The following is a 14644-nucleotide window of genomic DNA, read 5'->3' as shown; positions in this document are numbered from 1 at the left end:
AGGGCTTCTCTGAAATGTCTTTGCTGCAGTAAGATGGATATCAGTCAGTTTAAGCTCCTGTATCTCCTGTCCTCCTGGAGATGCTAAGAATTGTTTGGGGAGACTCTATGTACAAGGACCTCCCAAGACTCCTGAAAACCAGAGACAGGGCCTTCATGTGCATTTCACAGTGTCAGTTCAGCCCATAGAAAAGCTCTAAATTCCCTCTGAGGGTGGCCTTACCACAGCACACCAGGCACAAATGCTCTTCAGGGAGATGAAACAACCCATGGCCAGCCAGAAACTGGCTTCTTGCTCTGCACACACTATCTCCTTAATGCTGCCAGGACTCCCACTAAAGCTTGCAAAGATATTTTTAAGCCTAGTTCAGCCCAGTTAATTCCTGTAGAATTGCCTGTAATACCCTTCAAAGCCTATCTAAACCCCTGGAATTCTGGCTCAATTAAACAGCACCCAAACCTGTGGCTCTACTGGATTTACTCGGTGGTGAAGTCCCCCTGTTCTGCTGCCATTTACTTAACATTGCCCTGGTAATGACTCTCCCAGCCGCCCTTCGAGGGCATGACCTACAAGAGGGGTGGAAGTTGAGTAGGAGATGCCTGGGAGAGGACAGAAGGTGCCTCATGCCAGCTCCAGACCCGAGCCAACCTGGCTACAGCAGCAGCAGCATGACCCTGCTGTGTGGCAAGAAAGAGGCCATGGGCTTGCAGGATTCCTCCATCCAGGTGTGAATCCAGCCAGATCGACTCTGGAGAGTCAACAATCCACTGCAAGGTGATGGAGGTGCCAGAGCTTGGCAGAGCCATCAAAGGTTTGCAGTCACCTGCCCTTTTCCAAGCATTAGAAGGGAGGGAGGTGCTGGGAAAAAAAAGCAGGTAGGTATGAGAACAGGTATGGAAATCCTGGTCTGAAAGAGGCTGTTGGCTACGAGATACTTCAACAACTGTTCAAACATTCCTACGTCTGGCAAGTTGGCTGGCCAGGACACTGGGTGCCCATTCGATCACAACAGTCATTTTGGCCTTAACATCCAGGGATCTGTGAAAATTAACAGTTCAAACTGGGGGCTATCTCTTGCTCTGTGACTGAAAAGCATGTAGCATCACAAAATGCATGGTAGCTCCATCTGCTTTCCCTGGGGTTCAGGTGGGACTACAAATACTGTGCCAATAAACTCAACAGCTGCCGAATGGGATTCAGACCTGAATGTCTCCACACAGAAAAGGTCACACATTAATGATATGCTGAATTTAGAAAGCCTGAACTCCCATTCTCAGGGGGTTTCTTGGAGGCTTTTATCAATCAGGGGTAGCTGAGGGTTAAGGACAGCCTGCAAATGCAAATGGCAAATTGTCACAGCTCGCTCTGTTCTGGCTCTGTGTGCCCAAGCAGGAGCTGTGCTGGCATTTAGGAGCAGGGAGCATTTACAGAAGGGAAGGGCTTTCTACAGGAGATCCTTGTCTCCTGGAGGGACAGACTCACTCAGGCTGGGGAGACACTTGTGCTGCCCACCCGGACTCACATGCTGAAGTTTTCAGGGAGGAAGCAGCGGTTCCTGAGCAAACCTGCCCACAGCTGGACTCCCACGATGCCAAAGATGAAGAAGACGAAGAAGCAGAGGAGGAGGACGTTCCCCAGCATGGGCAGCGTGTCCAAGAGAAGAGTCACCAGGATGCGCATACCTGAGGCAAAGGGGAAAAGTTCACCCTGAATTTTCTTATTCCAGCCGTGTCCTCCTGACCTTTTCCTTTCCAGCGATACTTTTCCTTCCACTGAGAGCTGCTGCTTTGCCACAGTTGTCCTCAGCACTCACACATGGCTTGTGAACACCCACAGCTCCCCCCAGCTTCCTCCGGTTTCCCCACAAAGCCCCTGGGATACCACCCCTTAATCCATGTCCTGCTCCTGGTCACACGACCTACCTTTCCTGCTCAAGTCCTCTTCTCCTCCAAGGTTTTCTAGTAATTATATGTCTCCTTTCTTCCTTGAGACCAAACTCTGACATTCTCCTTTTCTCAACTGAAGTTTCTTTCTCCACTCAGTATATATCAAAATTCCCTTCCCTTCCTAATTCCCCTCATCTACCCTAAATGTTCTCTCTTCCTTAAAATACAGGAACTCTGTATTAACTCTCTCTGGCAGTTAATTCTCACAAGTTCAGGAACAGCCAGTTCTGTAACAAAGGCAAATTGATGGTGACTGCAACTTGACATTTACACACAAAAAAACTGATTTCATCTGACATCTCTGTAATATTCTGCTCATCTCTCACTCTCCTTCTTTCCCCATGTTCTGCATTCTCTCACTTGCTTATATTGACTTTTATTTAAAGAAAGATTTACTGTTGCACCCTTTGCTTTGATACTTCATGAAGACTTTTTTCTCTCATCCCCACGCTGTCATCTCCTCTATCAGGGTTTTTCTTCTACTCCTTTACTGGGGCACAACCACCTTGCATCAACTCCTAATTAACTGAAATTACTTTCTGTGGTTACTGCATTGATCATCATACAAAGCTCCTTTTTCATTTTTCCCACCTTACATTTCTATCCCACTGTAACTACATTGCAGAGAAGCCAAGATAAATTACCTAGGATTTCAAAATACATTAAGTGAATTACATCCCCAGTTAGACAGTGGTAGATAAATTCAGCCATCCACCAGTTCAGCAGTGGGGATAAAAAAAAAAAACCATTGCAAACAGGATTCTGAAGCTTCTGTAATGATTGAAACAGCAGCAGCAAAGCCAGATTAAGTTCAAGAGTCAGCAGCAAAATAAATAGATCCCAGGCACTTCCACCATCAGCAGACAGAACTGAAGCTGATCAGTTCTCATCAAGGCATTGGGCTAGTTCAGATAGGGGAGTGCAGACTGGGATTTAACTTGGCTAAAACAATACTGCAGGAGCAGGCAATGCCACCCACTGCTGTTTAAAAAGGGCTGAGATCCTCATTCATGAGCTGGTAAACCAGGACTGAAGAGCCACTGCCCATCCCACCCAGGCTTGCTTTGTAGATGTTGGGAGTTTGGGCTGTATGGACCAGTTGTGGGGTCCCCAGAACCTCCCAGGGGGCTTTGTCCAGGCACAACAAGAATTCTTCACCCCAATTTCTCCAGAAAATGATGGGGTAGCCCAGAGAGGGTGGGAGCAGCATGGCTCAGACCCCTCTGCCTGTACTGCCTGGCAAAGGCTGCTGGCTCAGTCAACCCCTATCACCTGCATCCCTTCACCTTAGCAGCATCCTCAGACTCTCTTCAGATGAGAAAGGAAGGTGTCTGACGACAGTCCTGGGTACCTCATTGAGTCATCTCCGATGCCACAGATGTCAAAAGCAGTATTATTTAAAGCAGGAGAGTGACAGGCACTGGAATTCAGGCACTGCCAGGCTTGGGTGAACATTTGAGCTGAGATACAAGATCAAAGCACCTGTGTTTGCCCTCCCGTCTCTGGGGCACGGATGCAGAGAAGGGAAGGAACGAGGATCTGACTTACTGGGGACCCTGTTGATGGCCCTGAGCGGCCGCAGGACGCGGACGGTGCGGACGGCGGAGAAGCTGACATTCTGCAGGTCCAGGGAATACTCCAGCATCCTGTAAAAGACACAAACACAAGGATCTTGTGGAGAAATGTTGGATTATCAAACATCATAAAGCAAACATTAAATGCCAACCGCTCACAGAGGGACTTGTTACTGCATCTCTCCCATCAGGAAAGTTTGCCAGAGGAATTAATTAAGGGTTGTTTGCGTATCAGAATAAAGTCAATGAGGGAGAATGTGATACACCAGCTCACACAGCCACAGATCTCTCTCTCATCTGGTTTGGTTACTGTTTTTTTGCACAGGGCCAGGTAGAAGCTTCTGAAAATCCCTGCATGCTCCAGAGGAGCAATTTCCAGACAGCCTTGTTTTTAACAACAATTTTACAGATACCTTAACGAATCTGAGTTCGTTGTGCTGACTCAGAAGAGAAGAGGTGCATCCCCTGGTGCAGACCCTTCCATGGGACACAGGAGATGAGCAGCACAGGACACTGAGCTCTGCTACCTCTGCCCAGCAGAGACCATTGGCAGGTAGGACCAAAACTGATGACACTTGTAGATAACAAAGGGGGCAACCGTGGACCAAGGAACCTTCCAGTGCTCCTACATGGTGTCTGAGGGGATTATGTCACAGCTCAGGACATGGAGGTCCAACCTTCACAGGACTTAGGATGCACCTGGACTGCTGCAAGTCCCTGGGGTGTCCCAGCACCATCTCACTTCTCATGGCACCTTTGCTCAAGCACAGCAGGGCTATCAGTCACTTTTGTTTCTGGCTGTGGGAAGACCCAAGAGCTCTGCCCAAAAGCATTCTTGAAGAGGCAGAGCCAGGCAAAGGCAAGGAAGAGGACCACAAGGCTCCCTGCACAGCCAGGCTCCTGCTGCCACAGACAACCACAGGATACTAATCTCTTCCAAAAATTATTAAGTTCCATCTCAAAACTAGCTGGGTCGTTCCCTCCCTTCAACTCTGATGGTTTAAAGACTAACTTGAAGCCTGAATTTATTCAGGACAAGCTCATATCCATTCATTTTTATGGCAGTGCTGTCTTTTAAGTAGCTTCTCTAGCTGTTATTTGTCCCTGATGTTTACCCACCCATGTATTTACAGAAGACAAATCACATCTCCTCTCAGCCTCGATTTTGAAAAGCCAAACAAACCAAGATCTTCCAGACCCATCTTGCAGACAGGCTCTCTGCTTCCCAGTCACAACCTTTCTCCACACTTGCCCTGGCCTGAATTAGTCTCACCTGATTACACATCAAGCCTCTGGAGGAGGCTGTGCTGGCACCTTGCACAAAGGCATCAGTGCTGCCCCCTCCCTCCCTGCTGGGAATCCTGCAGGATCTGTCAATGCTGTGGTGGGTTCAACAATAACATCAACATGTTCCTCTCTATTCAGCTGACACCCACAGCCATGGGACAGTCCTAGAAGATGGATGTTGGACAGGCATATGGATGGTAGGAATCTGTTCTCAGCCTCTGGCCAGAGAGGAAGGCAGCGTGTCCACGAAATCCCACCTGGTCCAAGTGAACAAAGCCAGCCCCTTCCTTGCTGCACAGGACTCACCACTTCAGGCCAGCTTTGGCTAAGCTAAGGAGAAGGGCAATGATTTTCCTGGCTTTAATGGCTCTCCAGTTTCCCTCGCTGTTTGAAAGGAAGATTTCTGTATGGTCAGCAGTATTCAGGTAAAAAGCCCATATCAAACATACAGCTTTTCTTTCATCCATTATTAAAACAGATGCTGCCACAAAAATTCAGAGCAGCACATGGTTATTTCCACCAAGACAAATCATTTTCTGATTAATGACAGCTCCAGACTCACTTCTAGAGATACGTGTGCTTGTAATCTGCAAAGGACGTGCTGTAAAATGCATTTTGATTTAACATATTACTATAATGCCAAATTTAAAGAAACAAGCCAAACAACAACCCAGAGGCTTAAGCAAATGCTTGAACACCAAGACCAAGAGCAAGCAGGTGTTCTCCTGCTTCTGTCTCCAAACACTGCTCGTGTTATAGCACCACAAATTCAACCCCAGACACAGACTACAGGATCCACAACTTGCTGGTAACCAACAGCTCCAGTTCTCTGAGAGAACCCAGTATTGGAGAAAAAAATGTCAGTAGAACTCAGTCACCAAGAATTAAGTCCAGTGAGATCACCAGTCCCCAGCTCTAAGGTCATTTCCCAAGGCAACCGGATGCATGGGAGGAATCAATCCACATCCCTGGCAAGGGAAGATACCCAGGGAGAGCAAATGTCAGGATGTCACCAGCTGGTGAGGTGACAGGTACATTTAGCAGCATATATAGCATTGGAGATCTGCAGTGTAAAAGGCTCCTGATGAAGCTTCAATTCAAATGTCATCTCTGTTCAGAGGGGAAAGCGCGATGCCTGTCAGCGCCGCTGCCACCGGCTTGGGGCCCAGCCAAGTTAAAGGCTCAGAAAGATACTCAGCATTAAATAGGATGGATTCACAGCAAATGCTGAGGCTCGTCAGAGTGATCAGCAACCCCCGATCACTGGAGTTATTCAGAAGGAAAGCGGAAATATTTAGGACTTTCTAAGAATAAAAGTGGAGCATCTGCAAAGCCAGACGTACAACGGGCTGGTGGTGGGATGCAGAGAGGGAGCTGATGCAAACCTTTGGCAAACGCTTCTCCAAGCAGGAAAACTCCCAGGACTCAGCAGACAGGTACAAGAGATGGCTCAGGATGGACCAGGCAGCTGAAATTCATTCCTGTTCTGCCTGGAGACAGAGAGACTAGGAGCACAATGGCGTTTCTTTCACATAAAACCCAAAGCATCAGGAAGGATCTACTGTGCACAGTGCCAGGCAGCACCCCTGCCCGAGGAGAAGGGCTCACAGAAGTGATGCTCAGGGCATCACAGGAGAGGCAAGGGGCTCTGCTTACCCAGAGAGCCTCTAACAGGGCACAGAAATTCCAGCAAGTCCTTCCCACACCTAGCCAGCATCACTTCTCCAACTCACCCTGCTCTCAGCCCTGACTCTGCCACCGTCCCCCAGATCACTCCCGCTCAGGAATCCGAAGATGGTGTGAAGACCCAGCAGAGTCATGCAGGGAGCTTGTGCTGAGGGAGCTTTCTGAGGAAAACTTGAACTCTCCACGACTGGGTGCTGGGGATGCTGTACAGCCAGAGGATGTGACCAAGGTCACATGAGGAACCTGGGGCAAAGCAGCAATGGCTGCAGAGAGGGCCACCCCCCAGAACTGCCCACCCTCTGCCCACACAGAGCTGCCACGCTGCCGGCCAGAGATAGGCTCAGATTTATCCGGCGTTAAAAAGCTTCCAAAACTGGGCATGTAGACACCCTTTATCTACAAAGCGCAGCCATCAGTGGGTGATATTAAGCCATCGGTGCTGGAAAACACAAGGGGAAATTATTTAGGCAGCGCTGTACCTTCAGAAAGCTGGAATGAAATTTCCTCCTGGCTCTCGCCAGCTTGGCTGCGCTCTGCTTTCACTCAGGGGCTGCTTTTTGAGCCTCGCGAGTTTCATCGCGTTCGTGGGTGTTGCTTAATTTTAAAAATACTCATTTTAATCAAGCTGAACAGAAGAAAAAGAATAGCACTGGAGGGAGCACGAACCCCGTAGCCTGCTGGGTCTGGCCGCACTGTGTGTCCCAACCAGGACACTTGACTAACAAGGCTTCTGGATTAGCAGCAAGTTCAGCCAAATAACTGAAAGAAACTAAAGAATACCTTTAAAAAAGTCCTGAAACTTAAAAAAAGCAAGGCTTTTCACAGGTGGGTTTGAGTCAGCTCAGCCGTGAGGGAGGCTGCTGAGGGGTTTCTTTTACCCAGCAGGTTCCTGTGAGTCAGGGACGCAGCTTGCTCGGGATGCTCTGCTCCGAAGGCTGCGGGAAGGCGGCACGGAGCTGGAAGAACCTGCAGCCGTGGGCTTCGTCAGTCACCAGGTCTTGAACGCTCTTCATCCTCCCAAAAGCAACTTTAAGCATTAAATTGCAAAGCTCAACCCCAGATATTGACTTCCTGGAGGTTTGTGATTACAAGTATTGCCTTGATGTTTTTCTGGCACTTCAGAGCAAAAAAAAAAAGCACCTAATTTGGGATTAGTCAGGACACAGTGGGGCCTGGAAAGAGGCTTCCAGCTTCCAGGACACTCGCATTCATCCTGGGAAGCCCAGGAGAGGGGCAGCAGGTCTGGTACAGCTTTTCTTGTGGCTCAAAGGAGCTGTGGCTGTTGCTGCACATCAGGTAATTGCGTGTGCAAATCGGCTGCTTACACGGGCAATTACCCCCTGGTGCTCAGAGTGCCCGGGCAGAGCAGAGGGCACCACACTGCCACCTCCCGAGGTGCTGGTCATCGTGTGACAGGGATCAATACAGGCAGAAGGGATGAAAAAGCAACATTTATCCTACCTCTCTGTTAGTTTTGTACGTTTTTAAGGGATGAAGGGACTAATACACAGGGAAAGAACAGCCTCTGCCTGCAGTGCAGCGGGAGGCTGCAGCAGGGGCTCCTGTAGGCACTCCCACACCAGCACTTTTTTTCCCACGTTTGAGTTGAAACAGCCCCTTGATCAGCCTCATACAGCTGAAGTGCCCTTCAGAGGAGCCCTGCCTGCCTCTGGAGTGATCCAGTGCTGTGGGGTGAAGGCCACATGCTGGAAGCTTCACCCAGAGCACCCAGCAGGAATCTTGTTCTGGCTGCTGCAGCCACGGGATCACAGATCCCTGCAGAGACCCATCTGGCACCACAGACCTCGTTCTGATTTCTGAGCTAAAGAGATTTTCAAACCCCACATCCAGGTTTAGATGGAGCAGGGATGGAGTGGGGGACTGCGGCATCCCCTTCTCTCCCGTCACCTGTGAACACAGCAGGCTTTCTGCAGCCTATTTCATCCTTGAAATTCAGCACTCAAAACCAAGAGGGAGCAAGACGTTCTTAAGGGTTGTTTATGAAAGCTTCAGAGGAGCTCATTGTTTAATACAATCTTCAACAGAGGGAGAGAAATCACAACAAACATAAGAAGTGTTCAGGAAGCAAAAAGGAGTAGTGTCTGTTCCTGAGTAAAGCAGCCTGCCAACCACCTCCAGCCCCAGCTCCTCTCCAATCGTAAGCAAAATATTCCAGAAGCCTTTAACTTTCCTACAAAGTCTTTGAAGAGGCTCGTTACCTTTACAATGAGCAAAGCATAAACAAGACTCTGCAGCCTTGGCCAAACAACTGACTGAGACAGGAGTAACCACAGACCTGCACAGCTCAAATAGGGGACCATGCACAGCCCTGCTCAGGGTGGGGGGGAGCAGGAACATGGGCATGTTATCCCCTGGTGTAAAGCTCTCTCCAGGGAAAACAATTAACCATTGGAGATTTTTGTTATTTTGGGGTTAGAATCACAGAACAGAATCACAAAATCTCCTGAGCTGGAAGGGAACCACAAGGATCAGAGTCCAGCTACTGACCCTGCACAGGATAACCCCAAAATCACACCATGTTTTTTTTTTTTTTTAATGAGAATGGCTTAAAGTCCAATTCAATCCACAGGGATGCAGAGGTTTGGGAAAGTCCTTATCTCACTAAAGCCAAAACAAGCTCATGTCCTGCTAGCTGGTGGGACTGCAGCAAAGTGCGGGGCTGGGGCTGGCTCCAGCTGAGCAGCAGGGAGATCCCAGTCTGTGGCTATCCTCTTCCATAGACCAAGCAGAGAAGAGGTCCCTGCACCCTGCCTGGAGGAGAGTGGATACTGGGTCCCATTGTGGCCAGGGAGATGTCAAATCAGGTTCACCAGCCCGAGCCTGTCAGCACTAAACTGAAAACACTTCTGCATCTTTTTTGATGTATTCAAGCATCCATGCTCAATACATCTGCATCTTACGCTGGGAGAGGTCAAAATTATATTGAATCGTCTTTAGAGGGCAAGAGCTGCTCGCAATGCCTGTTAACCTTCAAAGTGTTCTCTTGCAAGCAAACTTCCCCCCTGCCTCCAAATCCTCTCCTTTAAAAATAATGCAACACAATTATGCCATTCATCACTTTTTTTTCCTCCCCTTTTCCCCACACAACTCCATAACCTACAGCCAAAGGCGCGTTTCACTAAGCACAGTTTTGATAATACAGCACTATTCTCATCTCCAGCAAGTTCTACTGTAATTACAGAGATGTGTTGCAGACATTACACACTCTACAATTAGCACTAATTGCATTACATTGTCACAAAGAAGTCATTTACTCTCCATGAGCTCATGAGATTGGTCTGGACAGTTTAACAGAGCTGAGAAGTACTTAATGGCATCCCATGGAAGTGGCCAACAGCAGGAAGGAGCACAGCACCCAAACCACTCTCCCAAGAGGCAGATTTGGGGCAAAGATGCACCAAAAAGCTTTATCCGCAATGATAACCTCTGTCAGGTCTAGAAAGTTCTCAAAGAATGGGAAGGATGAAATACTAGAACTTTTTGGGGGATGTTTTGAAGCCTATCCTAGACTGGCGGTGGTTGGGAAGGATTTCTGTGGATGCTGTGCCCACGGGAAGGTACAGCCCCAGCACGTAGCATGTCCCACGTGCCCCCTGGCACAACATGCTTTTCACACCTGATGCCCCACAGGCACGGTTTGCTGCTTCTCCTTTCCCCCTGACATCACTTTCTGCAGCCCATGGGTAGGGAAGTGGCAGGGAAAGAAAGAGAACAGGAACCCAGAGTCCTGCTGGGTACTGGGGAGCCCACGCTGTACTGCTGCTCCCCTTCTTGTGTGTCTAGCACGTAAAGAGCAGAGAAAAAATTTGAAGGCAGAAACAGAGTTTCTTCATTATCACCAGGACCACATTAAAACCTCAGCCTCTTCCCTTGGCATTTCACTGGGGAACCTGGTTGAAGCACTTACATAAAACCTACATAAAAACGTGACTCACTTTATCTGGTATCTAAGCAAACACAGATGGGTTTTGAGGATTGCCCTGGCACACACTCTCCAGGGCCCCAGGTTGGCTCTGGCCCCTTTCCTGACACCACACAATTGCTAAGAAGCAGGATGCCTCCACATCAAGCTCAGCTTATCCCTTACTCCCATGCTCTGCTGTAAGCACTATGGGCTGGGTGCTCGTTAGGGCAATTTGCCCTGTACAGGAAACAAAGCTGCATGAAGGGCTACCTGAGGAATTTCCCTCCATCTGGTTGGGATTTGACCCTGGAGCACTTTTATCTGTTATCCCTTGCAGTATTTTTTACCTATGTCTTAAGCCTAGTAATGGGCTTGAGTCCCTTACTTTTTTCTCTGCTACAACAGTGGCCCAATCCTGCAGCCTCTTTGGCTTTCCCTGGCACTCAATGGACCCACTAGGACTGCAGCAGTTCCCTGAGCAGGAAGCATCACTCCCAGATGGACAGGCTAGGACTGGAGGAGAGAGCCAGTGCACGAAAGGGAGCACAGAAAGCAAGGACTAGGGGAGGAGAGGCTCCGCTTCGTATTTAAATCCAGTTCAATCCTTTGCCAGCCAAATCGGTTTTGACAGGACCCAGATGGGAGCAGTTCATGCACATGAAGGAGAGAGCCATCATTCAGCGAGAGGCAAAGCCGACCTGGCAGGAGGCACGAGAGCAGTCAGGCTGCCGGGCTGCAAAACCTCTGCAGCAAACAAACGCCTCCAACGCGCCGGGGACGCGGGGGCGGCTGCTGCGGAGGCGAGGTCAGTGCCATTAACCGGCTCTGCCCAGGAATGACGTGCCTCTCACGCACCCAAATGCCCAGCCAGGTGCAGCAGATGGGTAGGAGGTTTGTTGCTTGCTTAGGCAAGGAGCAGTGATATTTTGGCATAGGAATTAGGATGGTCTCTGCTGATGTCACTCTAGAGTGAGGTCGCATCCACAGAAGCACATCAGGGATAACTATCTCCAGAGGTTTTGCAAGCTCAACAGGCAAAGCCAGGACCAGGCTGGGAGGGGAAGGCAGCGGCACCCCAGGGCAGTGGAGCTGGGAGCAGCCCAGCAACCACGACCATGCCTCCCCAAGGCTCCCTAAGTGGGATGTCTGGCCTTGCTTAGGTCGGGCTCTTCACCACACTTAATTCCACTATAAGACATAATAAACCAGGAGAAACAAAGAATACACAGGGTGTCTTAGCAGGCTCCAGCCCTTGGTTGTGCTGCTGGTGTCTACAGCTCTAACAGAGCCAGCTGGACCCGGGATCCCATCTTGTCCAACGTCCCATCACTGCAGTCCCTAACACTGCTGAGACACATTAGGAACAAACATTGAGCCTCCTCCTAAACTGAAGAGCCAGAGGCTGGTGGAACTGGAAAGCAGGAGCTTGTGGCCTCCTGCAGAAGATGGATTTACAGGGACACTTACAGCTCCTGGTCTTTCTGCCCTCCATCAGTCTGAGTCTGAGCCTTGCTGCATCTTTTGACCTCTTCGGCAATGAATTTTTCAGGCCAAGGATGTGCTGAGGGACCTGGCACCTCCTTGTAGGTTTTTCTGGACCACTGTTTTGCTTCTCCCAGCTGTCTGGCAGAGCATGTGCCATGTCCTCATGGGGCCAGTGATAGACCATAAGCAAAACTCACCAAGGTGTTTCCCCCTCTTGGGGCACACCAAACCCACGCCAGGCAAACAAGCTGGGAAGGGCCCCTGCTCCTTTCCAGGAAAATCCAGTAAATTTGATCTCTAGTTCTATCAAAGGAGGAAAAAAAACCCACTGTTTTCCCAAAAGTCTTGGGGCTCCTGAGGCAGGGAGAGGAGGTAAGGGCCAGCAAGATTCATATGTCAAAGAAACTCAGCTCTCTGGCCAGTGGCCAAGGACTTTTCATGTGGATTTCCAGCCTCCGCCAGGAGACTCTCGGGTGCTGGAAGAGCCTTTAATTCAAACCAGGTGCCTCTAAAAGGAAAACACTCCAAAAGGCAAACTTGGTCGCTTTCCCTCAAACTAAAAAAAAAAAAAAGGTATAAAATAATGAGGGCAATCATGCACGTTTCAGTGAATGATCCTTCCTGGCACAGCACTCCGTGCTTCCAACCGCCCACTCCAACGATGGAAACCAAAACCACGAGTGGGCTGGAGGGAGAAGAGCCAAGCACAGTGCCCAGCACCCAGTGAGGTGCCCGAGGGCGTGGGCTGGTCAAAATCCACCACAAACAGCTTCTGTCACCCTGCTCTGCTCCCTCCATGAGCTGATCATCAGCTCTACCTCAAGCCACAGAGAAGACCAGAGGGGTGGCTGCAGCCCAGGAGGTGATCCCTGCTGGGGAGCTGAGATGGACAACACCAGCAGCACCAACCCCCGGCCAGCCCCCAGCCTTCAAACCTGCTGCTCGCCCAAATCCAGTGCTTGCCAAGCCAGGCCATAAACAGCAACAGAGAGGCACAGGAAGAGGGGGAGCTGCCATGCTGGACTTACCCTGCGATGACAATGAAGAAGTCCAGGCGGTTCCACGTGTCTCCCAGGTAGCACTTCTTCCCAAAAATGCCCAGTGCAATCATTTTGACGATCATTTCCACAGCAAAGAAGGCAAAGATGAAATCGTCGAAGCTCTGCAAAAGAAAGGAAGGGAGGAGAGATGCTCCTGAATGCTTGCACCAGAGGGAGGGAATTAAGAGACCTGAGTCCAACAAGGTCTCCTTGTGCACCACCAAGAGCCAAATCCCTGGGCAGAGGCTGTGCTGAGAGCAGCTTTGTGTCCTCTCCCAACCCAAGCACCCCAACAGCACCCACAGTGCCAGGATAAAGGGGCAAGCATATTTTGGACTCTGCTTTCACTGTACACTACACACTGTACACGTGGTTAACCCTTCCCAAGCACTCCAGTCAAGGCTTGGCTATGCTGGGGCTGGCACAGCCTCACAGGGGCTTTGCCTGATGACACCGTGTGTTCACATCCGAACACCAAAATCGGCATTTCTGAAGTGAAGTTGGGACAGCCAGGCAGGGCCATCCCGGGACACAAGTCCACCTCTTCAGCTTGGTCCTTCCCACCCCACATGAACCCAAGGCTCCCAGCGGTGTCGAGGCCATACCTGGAGGATCCTGCAGCGCGGCGAGTCGCAGGCGATGTCCTCGCAGGGGTGGAACATGCCCAGCGTCACACAGTTGAGCAGGATCACCAGCATGCTGACCCTCTCGAACCACCTGCACAGCACCCGTCAAGGAGGCAACAGACCCAGGGGAGCATCCACGAGCAGCCACCGCTGAATCAGAAAGCTTATCCTGATTTTTAAGGCCAGGAGCACGCCAGCTTCACTAGGCTAGGCTTTACCTGGTTCTGCACGTTTAGATACCTGCACAGCAAAGCAACAGTGTGTTCTCCCCACACTGACATCAGTGGCTACAGTTAATGGGAAAACCACTATAAAGTGCAAGTTGCACGGCAAGAGTGCCGAGTGCTGCTGTGATGGATTAAAAAATTAAATTAAATGAACGATATCAACTTTTAGAAGAAACTAAAAAACCCCACGCCGCTAATTTCCTCTCCTGGCATTTTACAAAAAAGCACTTTAACAACATTACAATTTCTATTAACCATGTCACAGCTTACCCCAGGGGCATTTCCCTAAAGCCACTGCTTGAACTTTCATTCCCAGTCCAAATTAAGACTGCCAAAACCATTAATGAACTGCCTAAAAGCCTTAAAGTCTGTGAGGGCCAGCAGAGCCCATTCCCTACCCTGTGTGCTGCCTCTTGGAGCAATTTGAAAGAGCTGAGCTGCTGGGACAGATGTTAGATGCTGTTAATTTTGGGGCAGAATAAAGTGCTGCAACACATCCCCATAGGGATGGTTCAAACCTGGTACCCAATTCCTGCATCCTTCTAGGGTGCATTTCCTGACAGCTCCCGGTTGCCTGGGACACAGAGATGGAAAATCCAGGAGCTGGTTCAATGTGGTGCTGGGGTTATCTTCCAGTCTAGCATGGAAAACACCCCATCAACTGCCAGAACCCACAGGCAGCAGGGCCATGTTCCTTCCTGGGTGCCAGCAGCAGCTTCCAGGCTTTAGGAAAATAAGCCTGGCCCTTGTCAGACAAGAGTTTTCACTGCAACACGGTAGCGGGTGGTGTTTGGGAGCCCGTGCTGTAGCGTTATCCCACTGGGGAAGAAGAAGGGGAGGATGAATCA

At 49.9% G+C, this 14644-nt stretch overlaps 1 protein-coding gene across 1 annotated transcript in view; it reads right to left on the bottom strand.

Moving 5' to 3' along the window:
• CACNA1G (calcium voltage-gated channel subunit alpha1 G) overlaps positions 1-14644 on the bottom strand; it is a 145680-nt gene that overhangs the window by 87598 nt on the left and 43438 nt on the right. Inside the window, 4 exon segments of the mRNA XM_029959986.1 lie at positions 1523-1682; positions 3495-3592; positions 12932-13065; positions 13549-13660. Of these exon segments, the coding sequence (XP_029815846.1) occupies positions 1523-1682; positions 3495-3592; positions 12932-13065; positions 13549-13641 (485 nt within the window). The 5' untranslated portion in view covers positions 13642-13660.

Source organism: Manacus vitellinus, unplaced genomic scaffold, assembly GCF_001715985.3.
Source record: "Manacus vitellinus isolate BGI_N305 unplaced genomic scaffold, ASM171598v3 scaffold_24_pilon, whole genome shotgun sequence".
Taxonomy (NCBI): domain Eukaryota; kingdom Metazoa; phylum Chordata; class Aves; order Passeriformes; family Pipridae; genus Manacus; species Manacus vitellinus.
The sequence above is the reverse complement of the archived record's forward strand: the minus strand, read 5'-3'. Positions and strand labels throughout refer to the sequence as shown.